Raw genomic sequence first — 24,166 nt, 5'->3', positions numbered from 1 at the left:
AGGTTTTTAGCTCCCATATAATAATTTTGGGATAACACACTTTGTCTAAGGAAGAGATTCAAGACAAACTAATGAAATCTATGGACCCAGTGAAAACCAGCACATTCACATGGCTTTAAATATAATTTCCAGGATTTCAAAGACCTTCTGAAACCATCTATGATTCACATCCACTAGACTCAGGTTGAAAACTTCAGTCAGGTTGGAAATTTAGTTTCAGTGCTCAAAGTAGAGACTAGTTTTCTCTTTCCTGACAGGATGGATTCAGTCTCCAAAAGTAAGGTTAAAACAAGTGAGGGTTAGAGCATGTCTTTGCCTTTAGAACTTGTGCTACACAATTATCTCTTAGTTATAAACTGTCAGCTAGTTATTAATTCTTCATCATAAGGACAGTTCAGTCCTTCCATAAAAGAAACTCCCACGTGAAGAGAAGGAAAGGATGTTTTTCTAAGATTCTTAGAAAAAGAACCTTGCATTTGGGCCAATACCATATCCTTGGCTTTGAGAAATATTTTATATACATCAGTACTGTTATTAGGGCAGGACACTGGTGTATGGTGCTATGGCATAGGGGTGGTTCTCCCAGGAACCCAAGGGAAGAACTTGGTTAAGGGATTCCATTTGTTCCAGAAAGGGCTTAGTGCCCTTTTTCCTGCTTCCCTGTAGTGATCCTGTAGCCTCTCTACCACATGTGGAATAGTTAGTTTATACTCAGCCGAGTCAGAGATATTTATTTATCTAGTACAAAGAAGCCCATATCCTGTACTCTCTGGGGTCATTTTAGTATTTGCTTGTAGTCTCAGTGAGCGCCTGCTTTTCCTTCTGCACTATAAATTTTTCCTCTGGGAAAACTGAATTCTGAAAAAGAGGAATGAAACAAATTGCTTTTGACCTAAAATTGAAAGAGTGGAAATCTCTTGAGTAATTATAGATTTTGTATAAACCTTCTCAGCTGCTGGTCTTTACTCTGAGCTAGATGCTGTGGGAAATTATACTTGGGATTACAAGTATGAACATGGGCCTTTTAGTGCTTATAAGGCATCTTAGTGGAGTTGGGGTGATGCAATGGAAAGAGCAGGAGCTTTACTATGAAGCAAATGAATCCTCACTCTGTGAACTTGGGCGAGTTACTTATCCTTTCTGGACCTCAGTTTCTCCACCTTTACAAGGGGGCCTGTGAAGATATGATATTCGTAAAGACCCTAGCAGACTGCCTGATCATAGAAGGTATTCAATAAATGGTAAATTATTAAGGAAGGCTTTGATAGATTCTCTTCTGGTCTTCTAAATCCATGATGCTCTTAGAGTGGAAAATAAGCCAAAATATCTTTCTATTTCCTTGTATAGCTACCATCATAAACTTGGCCAAATTATTAGCTTATATCAACTGTCTGAAACCCATGTTCTTTGACCAAGTTTCCAGGTACACAGACAAGCCAGGAATTAGGAAGATTTTGAATCATTTATTTGTTATACAGATATCTGTATCTGTTGAGGGCTGTGCACATGCTGGGTGCTAGGACTACAGTGGTAAACAAGAACATGGTCCTTGCTCTGATGGACCTCTCAGTGTAGTAGGAACCAGACAAACAAACACACATGTATATAAATCATTAAAATCTTATGCGCCTTCAGTTATAGAATGCGTGTGATTCAGTACTGACTGATTATGAGTCTCCTGTTCTTGCACACTTGGGGTTATGTGTATTTTAGACTCTTTAGAGAAACGTGAAGAATAATAATATTCAACTTCTGTACTTTTCCAGCTCTTTGTGTGCAGTAGTTTACGGGGTTCCATTGTAGCCATGACCATGAATATTATATAAAAGAGTAGGTATTGCCTAGTGTTCCACAGGACGCTAGTGCCACACATGATTGTTCTGTTACGATGGTAATTACTAGTTTGATAAGGGATTTGAGACCATTTTAGACCAGTGGTCTCTAAACTTTTGGTAACTGCATAGTATTCTACTTGATGGATATTCAGTAACTTATTTAACCACTTCCCTACTGATAGTTGGTATGATTATTTTCAGTTTTTGCTGCTTAAAATAATGAGGCAGTGAATATCCTTCTCTATATATTTTGGCAAGCTTTGCTAGTATGCTTATAGTAAAATAGGGACTTGTCAATCAAAGGGTATATTGTATTTAAAATTTTGATAGATATTGCCAAATTCTTTTATCCATGACAATTCTGATTTAGTAAGTCTGGGGTGGGACCACTCAATTTGTATTTTTAACAAGTTCCCTAGGTGATTTTGATGCAGCCAGGTTTGAGAACTATTGCATTTCAGAAAAATGGCAAGATTCTCTACTTCTAAGGAGCATGGTACATGTCTTCTGGCAAAGGTCAGGCAATTATGGCTATCTAGGGAGGAGTAAAAATCCTCTTCAGTGACTGAGCAGTAAGAGCCTATGTCTAGAGCAGCTGTTGCTGGGGATGGCCCATCTTTAGAGAAGCAAGTGTGCTAATACTTATCTGAAATATTTTATGTCTCTTTGACATGTAATGTAGGGGAAAAGAACATAAGAATTGTAAGGACCTGAGTTTGAACATTTTCCATTTACTAACTGTATAATCTTGGGCAAATAAATGAACTTGAATCTTTCTTTATATAATGATAATGATACTCTCTTCCTCTCAGGTTTGTTGCAAAGATGAAAGGGGGAGTGATTTAATGTTTATTTATTTATTTATTTATTTGCTGCTTTGGGTCTTCATCGCTGCGCGCGGGCTTTCTCTAGTTACGGCGAGCGGGGGCTACTCTTGGTTCCGGTGCACGGGCTTCTCATTGCGGTGGCTTCTCTTGTTGCAGAGCACGGGCTCTAGGCGCATGGGCTTCAGTAGTTGCAGCACATGTGCTTCAGTAGTTGCAGTGCATGAGCTCAGTAGTTGTGGCTCGTGGGCTCTAGAACGCAGGCTCAGTAGTTGTGGTGCACGGGCTTAGTTGCCCCGCGGCATGTGGGATCTTCCTGGACCAGGCCTCGAACCCGTGTCCCCTGCATAGGCGGGCGGATTCTTAACCACTGCGTCACCAGGGAAGTCCCAATTTAACATTCATTGTGTACCTTTTGTCTTTGCTGGTAACTTACAGATATCTCTCTCTGTCACGGCAGTTTGTCATTTAGTTGTGATTGGTGATTGACTTGGTTGTCTCCCCAATAGACTCACTGGGACCACATCTTGTGTTTTTGTATTCCCAGTTGCTAGCCCAGACTTGGGACATCATGCACTGTTTTGTGTCTTTAATGAGTGACGTGTGCTAAGCACTATGGAAAGATTTTCTATCCTAAGAAATAAGTATTATTTCTTCCATTCTACCACAAGGAAATGCTCAGAGAGCTTAAGTAACTTGCTTAAGATCCTGTAGTACTGCAGAACCAACACTGAAAACCCTGCGTGTGGTGATTCCAAACTAGGTAAAGTTTTGCTCTTACCATCAATCTGCTTTGCTGAGATAATGCTATAAAGTACTTTGGAAATTGTGAAATGTTTAAGGGTAAGATTATTTTTGTTATAATATAAGTGTAAAGGGTAGCATAGTGACACAAACATTTCTTCTACCTATACTCAGGATTCCCATTCAGTTTACCTTTCTTGAATGCATAGCATAGCAAATCTGCTTTGTGTATGAGAGTATAAGTGGTTATTTCCTCCTGGGAGTGATTTTTTCCCCCATAGTTCCTTTGTTTAAAATTCCATCTTTGTTTTTCATTTGGGGAACTTTCTGGTATATGCAAACACATGAGTTGAAGATAGTTTATAGTAGTTAAAGCAGGACTTTGGCAACCCTGGAAGTTTCAGTGATCAGTAGAAGTAGTGTCTGTCTTCCTCTCTGGTCTTTATCTTCAGTTCCCTCTTTCATTACCAGCCGTATGTGGACCTCACTGGCTTAGCTGTCATCACATGTCAGCCCTGGCTACTGGATATCTGTATTTTGTAGGACATGACCATATTGCTTAAGGCTGTAGAAATAGTGGGAAAAAAATACCACCTCATAAACTTTATGTTTCTCTTTATGGGGCATTTTCATTTGAGAATTACATTGTTAGGTTGTTTTAAATATTTAATCATAAGTTGAGTTTGGAAGAAAAAGAAAAATGTCCCCACCCTCTGGCCCTTATGTCATCATAAAATTCACAAAGTTGCAAAACAGGAATAGCATACACCAAGAAGTGTGGCAATAGGAAGAAATATGCAGTTTTGCTCATTATTGTTCTTTTGAACAAGGGAATTTTCCAGGAACTTGACTTTGTGTTTTATTTTATTTTCCAGACCAAATACTTGTCACATTTTATATAAATCAGTTTATTTTTTATTTTGTTTAGCGTGTGTGTGTGTGTGTGTGTCTAACTACTTTCGATTGGTGTCCTCTCTCTCTGTCTCTCTGTGTTTCTCTCCTGCCGGTAAGGTTGAGGGGAGGGGGCAGGCAGGCTGGCTTCATCATGGATTCACTTCGGCAGTTGAGTTTGTTTAGTGTTTGCCTTAGTGCATGTAATTCTGCCTCAGGGGTTCATGTCTATTTAACTAGCTCTTTAAGCCATGTGGAATTGTGTTGGAAAATGCATCTGATTTCTATCTTGATCTTCCTCCAGCCTGGTTTGAACCCTGGGAATGCAATTGCAGCCTTCAATACCTCATTACTTTCAGATGGAGGTTTTATTCTTTAGGGTTTACTGAGATGAGCTTCAGAGAGAAATTCTAAACCAAAAGATTTATGAGGGATGGAGGCTATAGTGTTTAAGACCTGGAAGAACCCTTTTCCTGTTAGTAGCAGTTGTTGAATGATAATGCATGGTGTGTCATCACCCCATGTTTTTGGTGTGACTTTTAATGTTCTGATTTGGAAATTGACATTTTTAATATTCTTACATTAACTATTTTTGTAAAATGTGTCACAGTATCCTTTGCAATAGCAGCAAAAACTAAGATAAACTAAAATAATTCACAAATTACATATCTTACATAATGTAAAACTTTTCTTTTTAGGCATATGGATCGGGCTGTGATATTGTTATTTTGGCAAATGACTTTGAATGTGTGCAGATCATTCCTGGTGCTAAGCATGGAAACATCCAAGTCAGCTGTGTGGAGTGTTCTAACCAACATGGAAGAGTAAGGGATTTATTTACTTTATTAAATGTCATCTTTTAATGTATTTAACAATCTCAGAGAGTATTCTTATGCTTTTATATAAGGCTTGCCCACAATTTCTAATTATGTATTATACCTTGCTTAGATGGATGTTAATAGGAGTGGGTAAAATGATAGGTTATGTACAAATTTTAAAGAGCCATTAAGCTGATAAGTGATAATTAATTGTTCTACCTGTATATACTGTCTTAAAAGATTTGTAGGCTTCATATTCCTGTGTGTACTAATATTCTGCCAGTTGATAGTTCTAGCAGCTATTAAGCCAGTAGCAAGGAAGTAAACTTTTATCTTCTATATCTAGCATACCTTATCTCTCCCAAATTATAATAACATCAAATTTTTATCAAGAAATGTAGCAAGTTGTTAGCATCTAATATAATATTTGTCATGTAACTGATGCTTTGTAAAGTTTCTGTTAATGAAACTTTATTTGTTGTTTGAAGAATGTTAAAGTTCATTCACTCAGACTTTAAACAGAGGATTTATTTTAAAATAATTCAAGTTTCATCATATGTTCCTCTCCCCCCAAATTTCACACATAATATACATCAAATTTTGATTATATGTAAAGTAAATATAGCATATTTGCTGTATATTCTAGCAATTCATTAAGGCCAATGTTGTGTAGCAGAGTTAAACGTTTCTATGGGAATATAGGAATGATATTTTTCCTGTAATAATTGTAATAATTTAAACAGTTTTAGTGTTCTAAAAATTGTTCTTTACTAAGTAATAATAAATTTTATCAAGGATATGTTAAATCGGAATATTCATGGTAATATATAGTAATCATGCAAATTTATGCCAAATAATAAATTGTGATATTATATCATTTCTACTGTCCTACCCTGCTGTTTGTATTAAGCTTTAATATTTGGGTAAATGTGCCACTATATGACAATCCAATGATAAAATTGACATAGTATTGAAACACTGAATTTTCTGGTGTTTTCTGATGCTTGTTTCTTGCTTTTCTGAATTTTTTCCCCAGTCGTTCTCCCTAAGTATTGCTTACTCTTTAGAAAACACTCAGAGTGTCAGATTTCTCTCATTAATTTTTCATTGCTCATCTCCCTATTCCAAGCATGGTAGCTTTAAACCTGCTTATAGTTGTTACGATAGTTGTCAGAGATGCATTTAAAAAAATTATTTATGTGCTGGTGATGATCACAATAAACAGATACTCTGGGAGCAAAATTTTTGTTTTTGTTTTCATTTTTTTTTAAATGTAGAAGCCCTTGGTTTTCATAACCATGTTTTTACTTTTTCTAACCTGGTTGAAGGTAAAGAAGCCCAAATTGTGACATCTCTGATTCATTGTCTTTTATTGCCATCTTCTTTTATTTCATTTATCCCCAGTCCTTGTGATGATTACTTTCGAATTTATGACTTTGTATTAACCAGTTATAATCATTCGTTCATTCATTCATTGACATGTTGAATGTGATCATTTATAACACTTTTTACCTAAGTGTTACCGTGGCCAGGCATTTTAAGTAGCTCTCCCCCTACCATTGTGGAGTACAGCTTTTTCTTGGAAAGAAAGTTAGATATTAAATAACAATTAAAATCACTTTTTTGGGGACTTCCCTGATGGTCCAATGGGTAAGACTCCGCGTTCCCAGTGTAGGGGTTCTGGGTTTGATCCCTGTTTGGGGAACTAGATCCCACATCACATGTGTGCCGCAACTAAGAAGTCCACATACTGTAACTAAGGATCCTGCATGCTGCAACTAAATATGCCTCAACGAAGATCCTGTGTGGTGCAACTAAGACCTGGCACAGCTAAAATAAATAAATAAATATTTAAAAATAAATAAATAAATACATACGCTCTGAGTGACTATAGATACTAAAAATAAATAAATAAATAAATAAATAAATAAATAAATAAATAAAATCACTTCTTTTGCATTAGAGTGCCCTGAAATCACAGTAGACCTTTTCGGCTTGCCTTAAAAACATGTATACCTAAGTTAGCTTTATAGGTTAACCCATAGACCTAGAGGTGTGAGAAGAGATGGTTTTTGGTGTGTTCCCTGTAGTTGTTTCCCTCTTGCCAAGAGGAAGATAAACTGGGAACTGGCTTTCAAGGAATTATTGGAAAACAGGCTCTGGTAAGCTCCTAGGAACAGAGGAATTTATGTTTCTTCTCATCAGGTATGTGACGTGGAGCAAAGTCCTCTTGGCCCCCAAACTCCTAGCTTAAGTCCACTAGAGATGTCTATATCAGCTGTTTCTCCTCCAGTTGCAGTGGATGTCTCTCTGGTTTCTCCTTAGTCCATTTTCTCTATTCCTCCTTCTACATGGTGTTCCCAATTGGTATTTTTTGTTTGATGGTATAGTTAATGGCATTTTATTTGATATATTTTTAAAACCTGTTGCTCTTTGATGTCTTTTTCTACTTCTCATGGTTTTTATATTATTTTCACTGGATTGTAAAATTTCTGACAGATGTACCATTGAAATGTGTCTTCGTTAATAAAAGTTATTTCTGTATTTAAAAATGAAAGTTTTATAGGAAAGGATGATTTCTTTGAATAGGTCAACCTTGTATTTGATGTGGAAAATAAAGCCTGCTGAATTTTTGATAAGGGAAGAGATTCTTAAGTCCAGTACTTTTCCGGTTATATTTATGGAAGGGAATAAACCATAAATACTGTATTGGGATTGTATGTAAATAGTTTATATATTATTGTGAAAAGGAAGTTACCTTTATTTTCTCTTTTCCTTAAATATTAATGCTTTGTTCATTCTTTTTTAGGTTGCAGCTTCATATGGTAATGCTGTTTGTATTTTTGAGCCCTTGGGCATAAATTCTCATAAGAGAAATTGTGTAAGTATTAAATGGTAGAAAAGTTTTATAATTGAGTTTGGAATCCAGTTGACAGCAATAAAGAGCTCCTTAGGAGCTGGTGCTGAAGGTGGTCTGGAATATCAGTGTGAAGTTTGTCTGGTGCTTTATGGTAAGATCTTTTACATTCACTAGGAATATATCCCTAGGCCTTTTAGAAAATCAGTTTCCTAGAATATTGCTTATTGAGATTTGCCTTGTTAATTGGGACCTACCCCAGGTGAACTCCTGTTGTTTCTTATCTAGATTACTAGACAAGTCTCCTGTCTAATATCTATCCCCTTGCCCTTTCTCTGTTCTCAGCAGAGTAGATCATGACACTTCTCTGCTAAAAACTCTAATGGCTCCATACGTCTCTCACATTTAAAGCCAAAAAGCCTTAGAATGGACTACAGCCCTTCTTCCTCCACCCCCGCCTTTCCCCCACACCTGCACCCATTTATTACCTCTCAGAGCTCATCTACTATTCTTGTCCTCTCTGGTCACTCCAGCCACACTGACATTTTCACTGTTCTTTGGATAGTTACCCTCTCATCTTTGAGCCTTTGCATTGGTTGTTCTTTTGTCTGGAATGTCCTTCTTTCTCTAGATAGCTCCAGGGCCAGTTCCTACAGATCCTTTAAGTTTTTGCTTAGTAATACCTTCTCAATGAGATGTGCCTTGACCACCCTTCCCTTTTTTTAAAAAAATAATTATTTTCCTTAATTTTTTTTTTTGGCTGTGTCGGGTCTTAGTTGCGGCACACGGGATCTTTGTTGAGGCATGCGGGATCTTTTTGTTATGGTGTGCGGTCTGCTCAGGTTTCTCTGTATTTGTGGCATGAGGGCTTCTCTCTAGTTGTGGTGTACGAGTTTTCTCTCTCCAGTTGGGGTGCGCGGGCAGGCTCTGTAGGTTTCGGCACGCTGGCTCTCTCTTTGGGGCAGGCGGGTTAAGTTGCCCTGAGGCATGTGGGATGTTAGTTCCCCGTCCAGGGATCAAATCTGCGTCGCCTGCATTGGAAGGCGGATTCTTTACCTCTGGACCACCAGGGAAGTCCCTTGAACACCCTTTTAAAAATTGCCACTTGGTTCTCCCACTTTCCTTCTAACCTGCCTATCCTTCTATTTTTAAACCTTTTTCAATAGAGCACTTATCTTGTTTATTTATTTATAGATTACTATTTAGAATGTAAGCTCCATGAGGGTAGGGAGCTTTGTTTCTTTTGTTCATTGATGCATCTCAAGTACTTAGAACAGTATCTGGAACATAACAGGTACTTCTAAATATTTGAATGAAAGAGTTAGGAGCTTAGGTAAACGCACTGGGTGCTGAATTATATTTTGTCTTACTTAATATTCAGAAAATCCAATATGGTTAGAAAAATTTTTTAATTTTAAAATTACTACATGCATTAGAACTCCACCATCACTCACAAATAGTTAAAACTGCCAGTGTGAAATCTGAACTCCAAGATTTCACCTCTTGACATATTTACCAGTAATTAAAAAAAAATTGTATTCTTAATTGCAGTAAATAAGTGGTTTTGATATTTTTCATTACATGTATGTATATGAATATTTTTTTTACATTTCCCCCCAGAAGTACAAATTATATCATAGTCTCTTCCCTATGATAATATTATGAAATGCATATTAAATTTTCAGAGTACTGGGCTTCCCTGGTGGCGCAGTGGTTGAGAGTCCGCCTGCCGATGCAGGGGACACGGGTTCGTGCCCCGGTCCGGGAAGATCCCACATGCTGTGGAGCGGCTGGGCCTGTGAGCCATGGCCGCTGAGCCTGCGCGTCCAGAGCCTGTGCTCCGCAATGGGAGAGGCCACAACAGTGAGAGGCCCGCGTACCGCAAAAAAAAATTTTTTTCACAGTACTTAAGAGTCATCGAGAGTACATATTTAAAAATTCAGGGTCTTACCTGGAGGCACAGTGGTTAAGAATCTGCCTGACAATGCAGGGGACATGGGTTCGAGCCTTGATCCGGGAAGATCCCACATGCCGCAGAGCAACTAAGCCCCGTGCGCCACAACTACTGAGCCTGTGCTCTAGAGGCTGTGCGCCACAACTACCGAGGCTGTGATCTAGAGCCCACGAGCCACAACTACTGAAGCCTGCGTGCCTGGAGCCCATGCTGCGCAACAAGAGCAGCCACCTCAATGAGAAGCCCTCACACCGCAACGAAGAGTAGCCCCAACTCGCCACAAATAGAGAAAGCCTATGTGCAGTAATGAAGACCCAATGCAGCCAAAACTAAATAAATAAAATAAATAAATTTATAGAAAAAAAATCAGATTCCATAAATAAATGATATAAGTGAACTTATTTACAAAACAGAAACAGATTTACAGACTTTGCAAACAAACTTATGATTACCAAAGGGGAAAGGTGCGGGGGGGCGGTGTGGGAGGGATAAATGAGGAGTTTGGGATTAACATATACACGCCACTATATATAAAGTAGATAATCAACAAGGACCTACTACATAGCCCAGGGAACTCTACTCAATACTCTGTAATAACGTATATGGGGAAAAAATCTGAAAAAGAATAGATGTATGTGTATGTATAACTGATTCACTTTGTTGTACACCGGAAACTAACACAGCATTGTAAATAACTATACTCCAATATAAAATAAAAATTAAATTAAAAAAAATGGAAAAAAAAATCAGATTCCAGACCTCACTCCCCAAATTTCTGCAGTGTAATTGGTCCACAGATTACACTCTGAGAAGCACTAATGGAAAGAATGTTAGGGATAGCTCTAGTTTTAGGAATGATTTTATTATTACTGTAAATAGTTCTGTTGAGCAGTATTTAAAATACTGTTGTGACTGTTGTTGGGTCAGCAGTGATAGGGTTTAAAAAATAACTTTTTCCCTGATTAATAAATATAAAATTACTTTTGGATACTGAAATTCAGGTTTGGTAGTTGTATTTGAAAATTCCACCTCAAGATAGTCATGAAACTTGAATAAATTATTTTATTGTGAAATATTTTTAAAGTATTATAATAAGAGAGGGCATTGCCATTTATTAAATTATTATTTGCCAAGCAATTAATGTATAACTTGCTTATAAAAAGCCTTGACATAGCTTTATATTGCACTATGCTTTCACAAAAGGACTTTTTTTTTTTTTTTTTTTTTGGGCGGTACACGGGCCTCTCACTGTTGTGGCCTCTCCCGTTGCGGAGCACAGGCTCCGGACGCGCAGGCTCAGCGGCCATGGCTCACGGGCCTAGTCACTCTGCGGCATGTGGGATCTTCCCGGACCAGGGCACGAACCCGTGTCCCCTGCATCGGCAGGCGGACTCTCAACCACTGAGCCACCAGGGAAGCCTACAAAAGGACATTTTATGTTTGTCTACTGAAAAGAGATATCTAAACTTTTTTACTTACTGTATTTCACGGGAAAGCTGCGACTTTTAAATTTTAAATCTTTCTACACTTTAGAATGGAAACAGTAAGAAAATAGAATGGAAATTATTCAAATATAGGTCAGGTTTGTGGGTTTTATATATTATGTGGTTCAAATTTGTTGGCTTTTTGGAAGGTATATGTAGTTTTATTTTAGACATTGACTCCATAGGATTGTGTTAATTTGTTCGTCTTTCTAATGTGCGTTTACTTTGTTTTTATAAACATTTATTGAGCATCTGTGTACCAGTCATTACAACACTGAATACACAAAGCTCATTGTGACATAATTCCTGCCCTTGAAGAGTTGCAGTTTAATAGGAGAGTCAGATATATAAACAAATAATTCAGTGTGACCAGTGTTATAATGGTAGAATGTAAGTAAAAGGTGCTCTGAGTGCTGCCAGGATGTCAGAAGAGGCTTCACTGCAGAGGTGATGATTTAGCTAGATCCTGATGTAACCATAGGAGTTTGTAGGTGGAAAAGAGAGGGAGGGATACCCTAAGAATAAGAATGTGTTTATAGGGGACTCCCCTGGTGGTCCAGTGGGGAAGACTCTGTGCTCCCAGTGCAGGGGGCTTGGGTTCCATCCCTCCTCGGGGAACTAGATCCTGCATGCATGCCGCAACTAAGAGTTTGCATGCCACAACTAAGAAGCTTACATGCCTCATTGAAGATCCCGCATGCCGCAATGAAGACCCCGTGCAGCCAAAAAAAAAAAAAAAAAGATTGTGTTTATAGACATGGAAGGAAGCCTGGGAGACATGCTTTGTTTGGACGTGGCAAACAGCCTGCTATTGTAGAATAGTAAGCAGAATCATTGGAAATTATTTTAAAAACAGTATTTTGAAAATAATAGTGAAATATTTACATCTTTGTTTCAGATCATAGTCTTCAGTTGAAGAAAATGATAATATGGTAGTGCTTGTGGATATTACTTTGAAAGCATATCTTTCTCTTTTTTCTTTCTCTCTCTATGTTTCAGCAACTCAAGTGTCAGTGGCTTAAAACTGGGCAGTTTTTTTTGAGTTCCGTGACATACAATTTAGCATGGGACCCTCAAGGTATTTAGCAATTATCTTTAGAAATTATGAAAAGTTAATATTTGTTTTAAGTGTATGATTACAATGTGATATAGTCTCCCATAATAAGAAAATGATCAGTAGTATTCGCTTTTTGCTAGTGAATGAGTATACTTTTTTCTTTTTCATATACACTGCTTTGTACAATGCTTAATTTACTGTTCTGTGCTTTCCCCCGCTACTTTTGAATGTTTTGTTCCAAGAAACAATGATGATTTCTTTCATTAATTAATGTGCTGCACTTTACTCTTACTGTGTTTATTAAGAAATAAAATCAGAAATAAAACAAGATCAGAAAAACCCTATCTCACTTTGTTATTTGTATTTCGGGAAATTACTGTCTTTAATATTGAAAGTTTAGAAACTTTTAATGATAATGGCTGTTGTCCCTTTTTACATTCACAACTAGTGAGGGTAATTTTAATAGGCCATGTAGAAAAACAAATTTCATTAATCCTTAGTTATGTCTTATATCCTGAGAATATTCTGTGTTGGATATATTCTGTGTTGGATATTCTGTGTTGGGGTTTGTTTTGTTATTCTACTTCTGTTTTTTTTTTTTTTTTTTTAAAGTTTTACCTGATAGACAATAGCTCTTTGTCAGGAGGCTTTTCTTTTTTGTTCTCAAATTTCCCTCAAGTTTTCTTGTCAGTGGATTCTAACTTTTAAATGGATATACTCCACAAGTGTTTTTCAGACAGTATTGCTTATTTTTCACAGAATAGTTTATAGACCTAAGCAGAAGCCCACATGTGCGTTTATTTCTCTAGATAATCCTTGCTTATTCATCTGAACATTCTTTAATTTTCAGATAACAGATTGTTGACAGCAACTGATTCTATTCAGTTGTGGGCTCCTCCAGGGGGTGACATTCTGGAAGAGGAGGAAGAAATCGATAATAAAATTCCTCCTGTTTTAAATGATTGGAAGTGCATCTGGCAGTGCAAGTTAGTGTCTAACTCTGTTATGTTCATTAATTAAAAAAATGCTTCCTGAGATATGTTCTTAGAAGCCTAGAAAAATAGACTTTTTCTAACCAAAATCCATTATAACATCATCCTTTAATCTGTGCTACAATTGATTGTTTTAAAAAAGGATGAAAGTATTTTCATAGTTAATAACCTCAGGACTTGTGTTGAGAAGGTTGATATGTAGGAATTATTCATTAATGCGTGAGATATAGGGGATAGGGAGAGAGGGAAGATGTGAAAGTTGTGAGACCCTCTTTCAGGTGGAAGGATTATGTGAAGGGATCCATTAACATTATGGAGTATGTGAAGGGATCCAACTAGCCAGGGAAGATGATGAGCTGTTTTCAAAATGTTACATTAGGGTGTTGGTGGGGCATGTAGGTTGCGATATCATTTACGCATGTTAATTGCATTCTTTTTTGGCTCCTCAGAGTGAGCTTTGGATTAACTTTAATGAATTAATTTGTATTTTTAGGGAGGTGAAATATTTAGATTTATTTTTAGAGAGGTGAAAACACTCTTGTTTTGATAATGTTATGAAAATCTTTTTTTTTTAATTTTTAAAATATTTTTTAAAATTTTGACCATTTATATATATAGTGTTCCAGATTTTTAAAATGCTAACTGTTCAATTTTGTTTTTTTAGAACCTCAGTATCTGTACATTTGATGGAGTGGTCCCCTGATGGTGAATATTTTGCTACTGCTGGAAAGGTAAAGGACCAAACAAATGTTCATTCTCATTTTCAGTTTTTTCCTCTGTAAAATTAGGATAATTCTACATTACAAAGATGGCCTGAGGAATAGTGATAGTTTTTGTAAAAGATCTGCTATGTTTCCCATAGGTAGTTGGCATTTGGGAAATAATGGCTATTATTTTTATTCTTATTTGACCCTCGTGAAAATTTATGGTTTTTAAAATTAATTTTTAGGTTTAAAAAATAGCATATGTACATAATTTGAAAAGTAAAATATTATAGTAGATTTACAATGAAAAGATGCACTCCCTTCTTCTAACTCTTAATTCCTGTGTCCTAGAGGCAGTGATTCATAAAATTGCATAGTTTAGTATTTCTTTACATATTCTTTAGTAACTTGATTATGCTCCGATTTAAAAATTTTTTTATTTCTTTTCCTTTTGGTTTTATGTATAATTTCTGGCCTTGCTACTATGGAGGCTGAGACTTTAGTTCTCTAGCTGATGTCCCAACCTCATCTCCACTTAGCATATACACATATTCACTTCCCTTCCTCCTGTCTTTCTGATATAAGCATCTCATAATATTTGGGAAAATCACTATTTATTATTCACATTATTAAGAGTGTGTAAAAGATTTTTCATGGAATAATTACTTTGGCGTTAGTAATTACTTTGTTTTACTGTTTGCTTCGTTTTCTATATACTAATTCATCCCCCACACCTCTGACATTCTTTGGATCGTCTCTCAGTATAATCCCACGCAGGAGGTATCCTGGAAATGTCTGTTCTCTTTGCTCCAATCTGGCTTAGTTGTTCTCTGAGTCTAAAATAGTAGAGCTCTCGTATCAGGATTTTCTTTTACCAACCTCAGGAGATTCTCTTTGCCCATCTCCTTTGTTAAATTCCCTGTTACTTCACATCATTTATCATCTTCTTTCCTTGTTTTGATGGAGATATCCTCCAGTAGGTTCCTGAGAAAAGATGAATGGGAAAAAAACATTATTGAGGCCTTGCAAGTCTGAACAGTTCTTTCTTCTTTGTTATGCATTATTTGATTGGGCATAGCATTGGGTTGGAACTAGTTTTCCTTCAGAATTTTAAAAATCATGCTTCTGTTGCCTTCCAGCTTCCAGTGTTGCTATTTGACAGGTATAGTGCCATTATGACCATGCTCTCCCAGCTCTAGCTTTTAGAGGTTTTAAGAATGTTCCCCTTATCCCAGTGTTCTAAAATTTCAATATATCCTGGTATGAGTCAGTCATCTATAAATATTTTAGTATGTATCTCTAAGGAATAAAGACGTTTTTTGTGCAGGCAGTCTGATGCGCCTATTCAGTCTGAAAACTCATGTCCTTCAGTTCAGGGGCATTATTTTATATTATTCCTTTTGTGTTATTTCCTTCCTTTCGTGTTCTCTTTTCTCTCTTTCTGAATCTCCCCTTACTCAGATGTGGATCCTTCTATACTGATCCTCTAATTTTCTTGTTTTTTTCCCCCCTCTTGATTTTTTTTTGTTTTTTGTCTTGTTTAAATTTTGGGTGGGGTGTTCAGCTTTAACTCAGAAATAATTTTTTCCTGCTATCACATTTTTGATTTTCAAGAATTTTTTTCTGATTCTATGAATGCTCCTTTTTAAATACATAATATTTCCTAAGTATAAAATGAATATATATAAAACTTATATATACAGTAATAATTAAACAAATGCACATGTATGTACCTGCTACCCAGTTGAGACAAAGGACATAAAACTAATGGGTTACTATTTTCCTCTTGCATCTCCTCATTCCCCTCCCACCTATGCAACCGGAATCCTGAATTTTATGTTTGATTTCATTGCTTTTAAAAAAAAATAGTTTCACAGGTGTAAATTCCCAAAGAATATAATTTTTATTTTTGAATAGTTTTGAACTTATAAAAATGATACCGTATAGTTATTGAAATATACCTTCAAGATATTAAAAAATTAATTTGTGACGATATCAATTATGTACTTCTTAGTTAATGTATTCAGTAAGAAAAGATTACATTAAAAAATCACAGGTTAAAGTTTAATTGTATTTAGTTGTTGTGTATGAATCAAAATTTCCATATTATACTTTACAAGGCAAGGATAGGTTTTCCGAGAACATCAGAATTCACCCAAGGCTTTTTGAGTTAATCTTTAGTTGTAGAACACTCAACTGTTTTGTGGTTGAACAATTACTTGGCACAGAGGTAGGTAGTTACTCAATAGTTGATGACATTATAGACAGGAAGACTGTATAACATTATAGACAGAAAGACTGCAATCATGTGCGGTTTAGCAGTAAACTAATAAATAACGGTTTCAATGTAGTGAGGAGTGTAAAAAATATTTGGAGGTATCTGCAGCAGCTGTGATTTCTGTTAGAGACAAAGTCACAAGTACTGCTAACATCATTTTGGTATGTTTATATTCATAACTGAAATTTAGCATTTCCTTCAATTAGCAGTTACAAAAATAGAGAAGTAATTTTTTTCCCCTACTCAAGTTCATTGTAACTCTGGGTCTTGGTTTTCTTGGTTTCTCAAGAAGCAGACCCCCAGACAAGCATTCGAGTTCAAGTAATTAATATGGGCAATGCTCACAAAAAAATATACTGGATTTGAGGCAGGGAAGTGAAGGTGCTTAAAAAAGAGTGTATTATCATGCAGGTGATTAACAAGATTAAATCTCTGGCTAACTCTGGGAGTTAGTGGTCCTCACAACATTATGTTCCTCACACTTGTTCTTCAGACACATCACACATACACACATGGGTTGAAGGCTGGTGAGAGCAGAGCATTAATTCTCAGCACTTACAAAAAATTCCTGGAAAACTCAGGCAAAGATATGTGGCTGCTGTCAACTGGAACTGGCTCACTAAAATACTAAGGCATGAGAGGATACAGTTGAGGTATCAGAAATATTTTTTATATCTTGAATTCTATCTGCAGGTGCCTTGGGTCAGAAGACCTCAGAACCTCTGGTCTAAAATCTGGACATTTAATTTTTTGTCTTCCACATTTAGATCTAAAACCTACATGGAATAGTTTTTAGGTATGGTTTGAGGAAGAGGTCAGGTTTCACTTTTTCTGCATGGATATCCAGTTGTCCAGCACAATTTGTTGAAAAGCCTCTTGTTTCTCCATTGCTCTTTATTGCCACCTTTGTCAAAATCAAATGTCCATACTAGTGTGGCTCTGTTTCTGGATTCTTTTCTCTAGTCCATTGGTCTTTCCTTGTAGTAATGTCACCTTCGTTGCTATAGCTTTTAAACTGTCTTGATATCTGGTAGAGCAAGTCTTCTCATCCTGTTTTCCTTCTTTAAGATTATCCTATCTATTTTTGGCCCTTTGTATTTCCATATAAATTTTAGGATGAGCATAATAAATTTTATAAAACAAACAGAAAACCTCTTGTGATTTTTTTTTTTTTTTTTTCTTGCGTTATGCGGGCCTCTCACTGTTGTGGCCTCTCCCATTTGCGGAGCACAGGCTCCGGACGCGCAGGCTCAGTGGCCATGGCTCACGGGCCCAGCCGCTCCGCGGCATGTGGGATCTTCCCGAAACGGGGCACGAACCCGCGTCTCCTGCATCGGCAGGCGGACTCTCAAGCACTGCGCCACCAGGGAAGCCCCTCTTGTGATTTTGATTGATATTTCATTGACTCTATAGATTTTTGGGAGAATTGACGTCTTTACAGTTGAGTCTTCTCATCTATGAACATGATATAGTCTTTAATTTAGATCTTTTTACTTCTCTCAGTAAGGTTTTATAATTTTTTTCTAGAGGTCCTAAATATCTTTTGTTAGATTCATGCCTAGGTATTTGATATTTTTGATGTCGAAAATGATATGAATGGTATCATTTTATAATTATTACTGGTATATAGAAATGCAATTAATTTTTGTATATTGGGTTTATACCTAGCTATCTTAATAAACTCATTAATTCTAACAAGTCCTCTGTAGGTCCTTTTGAATTTTCTGTGTGCATAATTCTATTATTTATGAATAATGGCAGTTTTATTTCATCTTTTCTAACTCTTAAGTGTTTTGTGTCTTCTTTTTTTCTGCATTATCTAGGACCTCCAGTATAGTGTTGAGTAAAGGTGGTGAGACTAGGTATCTTTTCCTTGTTCTCGGTATCAAAAAGATGCCTTTCACTGTGTCGCCATTAAGTGTGAAATTTACTGTAGGTGTTTACTATAGATACTGTTTTTCAGATAAAGGAAGTTTCCTTCTTATTTGTAGATTGCTAGGATTTTTCTTTTTTAAATCACAAATGATGTTGAATCTTAGCAAATACTTTTTCTGCATCTAATGATATTATCATTATTTTCTTATTTAATAAGATGAAATATGTTGGACTTATTTTCAAGTGTTAAATAAATCTTGTGTTACTGGAATAATCTCAACTTGATTGTAATGTATTGTCCTTGCTGGATTTGCTTTGCTAATATTTTATTTAGGATTTATGAGATCTCTGTATTAAAGTGAGGCTTGGCAAATAATTTTTCCTTTTTTGTACAGGTATACCTGGTTTTATTGTGCTTTGCTTTTTTGTGCTTTGCAGATAATGTGTCTTTTAACACAGTGAAGGTTTGTTTCAACCCTGTGTTGTCAGATGATGGTTAGCATTTTTAGTAATAAAGTATTTTAAAATATTAAGGTATGTACATTTTTAAAGACGTAATGCTATTGCACACTTAACAGTTTTTCTCAAACTTTTTTAGATGTTCAGCCTTTTTTGTTTTTCTCAGCCTTTTTTGTTTTTAATGTATACATTTAACACTATAGATTTCCCTTTAAGCTTAGCTTTATCCCATAAGTTTTTTTTAATTCCATAACTTTTGATGTGTATTATTTTTATTATTATTCTAAATATAAATTTTTCTAATTTTCAGTGTGATTCACTTTTTGATTCATGGGTTGTCCAGAGTATGGATTAGAGTCAGGCTCAGTTGTTTTGGGGTGGTGGTGGATGGTGCAGAAGTATTTTATTGGCGGTGACAACTTTTATTTTGCATTATTAATTAAAACTTATGAGTAATTTTAGACTAATAAATACTGATACTGTTACGATAGCGACTGGTAGCTGTTGACAGTTACTTACCAGAAACTGTGCCTTCAAAAGCCTATGGGGCAACTGTTTTACAGAAGGGGAAACTGCAGTTTAAGAACTTCCCTGAGAATATGGAGATAGTCAGAAGGTGGAGCTGGGATTTTAACCCAGATGTTTTAGATTTCACAGCACCAAAATCAGCTGGCTTTGTGTTTCAGTGAGAAAATATTTATTGCAAATGCATTCGTAGGGATGCTTTGAGGCCTGGGTTGAGTATGCATTCTTCTAGGAAAGGTTTATATAGTTTCTGCCAGGCACCTGGGGGCACACACAGTTTATACTAAATTCTCAGCTTGGAAGTTGTGCCACAGTGTGCGCTTGGGTCTCATGAGGCCTGTTTTGTCGTTACAGATGCCCAGCAGAGACTTTTTCCTTCGCTCAGGGTTCAGGTGCAGATGAACCCTTCCTTACCATATTCCTTTACAGAGAGTGTTTTTTTCTTGATTTCATCCTTTCATTTAGCGATAGTCCTTAGGGGTCTTTTTCTTTCTTTGTTTTTTATGGTGTTATGCAGGCACCTCTGATCTGACTTATCACCTTGCGTGAACACCATGTGTTGTCTCTATGTAGCTACTGTATTTTAAGCTGAAGCTCTGTGCCACTGGATGTTGGTACAGTCCCATATGACAGTCCATGCTCCCACTTCAGCATTTGTGTACTATGGATTCTTACCTGAGAAAATAGATGTAATCAGAAGAGAACTTTGATAAACTCCCACCACCTAGCTGTATCTGTTCATCTCCCTACATCTGTGCATGTATGTTCTGCCTTCCCTTGTGTTGCCATGGATGAATGGTCTGCTTTTATACAAGGTGAGTTCTTCCACTTGTAAACTAGATTACGTTTGTCCTTGCTTACTCAGGGACCTCAGTATTGCAGTGCTCTCCTCTCTTCTCAATTAGTTTTCCCTTCTCCATTGGGGCGTCACATTAACATATGTTATGGACTGAATGTTTGTCCCCCCCTCCCCATTCATATGCTGAAGCCCTAACCCCCCAAAGTGATGATCTTTGGATATGGGACCTTTTGGAGGTTAAGGTTAGATAAAGTCATGAGGGTGGCCCTCATGATAGGAACAGTACCCTTATAAGAAGAGATACCAGAGAGCTTGTTCTCTCTCTACCACATGAAGACACAGTAAGAAGGTTGCTGTCAAAAAGCCAGGAAGAGTGGTCTCACCAGAGCCTGACCATGCTGACACTCTGATCTTAAGACTTCTGGCCTCCAGAATTGTGAGAAAATTAATTTCTGTTGTTCAAGCCGCCCAGTCTATAGTATTTTGTTATGGCAGCCTGAGCTAATACAGCACAGCAAACCGAATGTGCTATAATCTTGCCCATTCTAAAACGAACGAACAACAACAATAACAAAAACCATCTCTTGACCTTCTCTCTCAGTTTCTGTTAATTCTGTGCCCTCCTTATAACACCTCGAAAGGGTTGCTCATAGCTGCTGTCTCCAAGTTTTTCTCCTCATTTTCTATTGCAATTGTTATCCTTTTCACCCAGAAAAATCCTTCCCCCAGAGACCTGCGTGGCTTTTCCCCTTAACTTCTTAAATGTCACTCTCAGTGAGGCTCTGCCTAAGCACCCCTTTAAATTGCATCTCACCTACGACTGTACTTTCTATTCCCTTTGCCTGCCTTAATTTTACTTGTAACACTATCACTAGGAGTTTGTATTTGTTTTCTGTTATTGCATAACGAATTGCCACAAACTTAGCAACTTAAGACCACACATTTATTTTCTCAGCTTCCGTGGGTTTGGTGTCCGGACATAGCTTAGCTGGGTGCCGTGATCAGGGCACTTTTGGCTGCAATAAAGGTGTCAGCTGGGATGAATTCTGACCTGGAGACTTGACTAGGGCAAAACCCTTTTCTAAGCTCACTCAGGTTGTTGGCAGAATTTATTTTTTTGTAGCTGAATGACAGGGCTTGTAGTTGTTTCCCTCATACATTCTTAATGTTTCTGATTATCTCCTTTTGCTCACCCAGTGTGTGACGTTTGCCTCTGCTGTGTGTTACAGCTGGCTAAACTTTGAGACTATTTTAGGATATATGGTCGTTTGACAGGGTCACTTGTTGCTTTAAAAACTATTAATGAGCCATGAAAGATGATCTTTATTCACTGTCTAAACATCTTCTGATTATTTGAACTCCCTAATGAATCTGAAAGATACTTTTGTGCTTCAGACAAAAATATGTAAAAAGACTAAAAGTATGTCCTCTTAAATGGAGCAACTAGATTTTAAGCTCCTCAAAGGCGATTCTGTTTTTGCACTCCATAATGCCTAATACATTTTTTCTCTGAATTTTCATTGCACACAGCCTTAGCAATTGATTATTGAGTATGTTTTTTCACTGTATTAGTCATGTTCCCTTAAGCTTTTTTTTTTTTTTTTTTTTTTTTTTTTTTTTGCTGTACGCGGGCCTCTCACTGTTGTGGCCTCTCCCGTTGCGGAGCACAGGCTCCGAACGCGCAGGCTCAGCGGCCACGGCTAACGGGCCCAGCCGCTCAGCGGTATGTGGGATCTTCCCGGACCGGGGCACGAACCCGTGTCCCCTGCATCGGCAGGCGGACTCTCAACCACTGCGCCACCAGAGAAGCCCCCCCTTAAGCTTTTAATGTTCAATTCTCCTAAGAGCTAAGTGTTTCACATTTATGAGGGAAAGATAAGAATGCCTTTGAGATTGACATATATAAAATAGATAACTAATAAGAACCTACTTTATAGCACAAGTATATATATATATATCCTACTATATATAAAATAGATAACTAATAAGAACGTACTGTATAGCACAGGGAACTCTACTCAATACTCTGTAATGACTTATATGGGAATAGAATCTGGAAAAGAGTGGATAACTGAGTCACTTTGCTGTACAGCAGAAACTAACACAACATTGTAAATCAACTATACTCCAATAAAAATTAATTGAAAAAAAAAGAATGCCTTTGGGGGTTAATAAATTATGTCGTGGATTTTAAAAACTTATTTCTTCACTTTTTTGAGAAGATAACCACATCTAATTAAGATGCTCTTAATAAAAAGAACAGAAACTAACTTTCTAATGTTGGCTTCCTCTCCTCTTCAATCTGTTCTGCTGCTGTTAATAAAGCCAAGTTTGTTTGACTTGATGAAACAGATGGTGACTGTGATCTACCACTAGAAGGCATTTTCCAGCGCCTCTGCTACACATGACAGAATTTCAGCTCAGGTGTTTGGGGATTCAAATCCAATTACCTTCTGGATTTTTAATATTATAGTTCATTGAGTACTTTTGATGGTAAGATCTATTTTTTAAAAAAAATAAATTTATTTATTTATGTATTTATTTTTGGCTGCATTGGGTTTTTGTTGCTGTGTGTGGGCTTTCTCCATTTGCGGCGAGCCGGGGCTACTCTTTGTTGCCGTGCTCGGGCTTCTCATTGCGGTGGCTTCTCCTGTTGCAGAGCACGGGCTCTAGGCACACGGGCTTCAGTAGGTGCGGCACACGGGCTCAGTAGTTGTGGCTTGCGGGCTCTAGAGTGCAGGCTCAGTAGTTGTGGCGCATGGGCTTAGTTGCTCCACCGCATGTAAGATTTTCCCAGACCAGGGCTCGAGCCTGTGTCCCCTGCATTGGCAGGTGGATTCTTAACCACTGCACCACCAGGGAAGTCCTGTATATTAATTTTGTATCCAGCAACTTTACTGAATTCACTGACGAGCCCTAGTAGTTTTCTGGTAGTGTCTTTAGGATTTTCTATGAATAGTATCATGTCTGCAAACAGTGACAGTTTTACTTCTTCCTTTCCAATTTGTATTCCTTTTCTTTCTTTTTCTTCATGGATTGCTGTGGCTCGGGCTTCCAAAACTATGTTGAATAAAAGTGGTGAGAGTAGACATCCTTGTCTTGTTCCTGATCTTAGAGGAAATGCTTTCAGCTTTTCACTGTTGAGTATGATGTTAGCTGTGGGCTTGTCATATATGACCTTTATTATGTTGAGGTAGGTTCCCACTATGCCTACTTTCTGGAGAGTTTTTATCATAGATGGGTGTTGAATTTTGTCAGAAGCTTTTTCTGCATCTATTGAGATGATCATATGGTTTTTATTCTTCAATTTATTAATGTGGTATATCACATTGATCTGCAGATATTGAAAAACCCTTGCATCCCTGGGATAAATCCCACCTGATCATAGTGTATGATCCTTTTAATGTGTTGTTGGATTTGGTTTGCTAATATTTTAGGATTTTTTTTTTTTTTTTTTTCGGTACGTGGGCCTCTCTCACTGTTGTGATCTCTCCCGTTGCGGAGCACAGGCTCCGGATGCGCAGGCTCAGCGGCCATGGCTCACGGGCCCAGCCGCTCCGCGGCATGTGGGATCTTCCCAGACCAGGTCACGAACCCGTGTCCCTTGCATCGGCAGGCGGACTCTCAACAACTGCGCCACCAGGGAAGCCCTGTTGAGGATTTTTGCATCTATGTTCGTCAGTGTTAATGGCCTGTAATTTTCTTTTTTTGTGATATCTTTGTCTGTTTTTTGTATCAGGGTGATGCCGGCCTCATAGAATGAGTTCAGCAGTATTCCTTGCTCTGCAGTGTTTTGGAATAGTTTCATTAAGCATAGGTGTTAAGTCTTCTCTAAATGTTTGGTAGAATTCACCAGTGAAGCCATCTGGTCCTGGACTTTTGTTTATTGGGAGTTTTAAAATTACTGATTCAATTTCATTACTGGTAATTGACCTGTTCATATTTTCTATTTCTTCCTGGTTCAGTCTTGGGAGTTTGTACCTTTCTAAGAATTTGTCCATTTCTTCTAGGTTGTTCATTTTATTGGTGTATATTTGCTTGTAGTAGTCTCTTATGATCCTTTTTGTTTC

General features: G+C 37.2%; 1 protein-coding gene across 1 annotated transcript in view; it reads left to right on the top strand.

Moving 5' to 3' along the window:
* Nucleotides 1-24,166, top strand: part of DMXL2 (Dmx like 2) — a 170,428-nt gene that overhangs the window by 29,966 nt on the left and 116,296 nt on the right. The window contains exons 2-6 of the mRNA XM_007468711.1: nucleotides 4,993-5,118; nucleotides 7,922-7,993; nucleotides 12,407-12,485; nucleotides 13,315-13,450; nucleotides 14,121-14,187. Of these exons, the coding sequence (XP_007468773.1) occupies nucleotides 4,993-5,118; nucleotides 7,922-7,993; nucleotides 12,407-12,485; nucleotides 13,315-13,450; nucleotides 14,121-14,187 (480 nt within the window). The remainder of the gene's footprint in view (nucleotides 1-4,992; nucleotides 5,119-7,921; nucleotides 7,994-12,406; nucleotides 12,486-13,314; nucleotides 13,451-14,120; nucleotides 14,188-24,166) is intronic.

The sequence above is a fragment of the Lipotes vexillifer genome, unplaced genomic scaffold (genome assembly GCF_000442215.2).
Source record: "Lipotes vexillifer unplaced genomic scaffold, Lipotes_vexillifer_v1.1 scaffold268, whole genome shotgun sequence".
In the NCBI taxonomy this organism is placed as follows: Eukaryota; Metazoa; Chordata; class Mammalia; order Artiodactyla; family Lipotidae; genus Lipotes; species Lipotes vexillifer.
The sequence above is the reverse complement of the archived record's forward strand: the minus strand, read 5'-3'. Positions and strand labels throughout refer to the sequence as shown.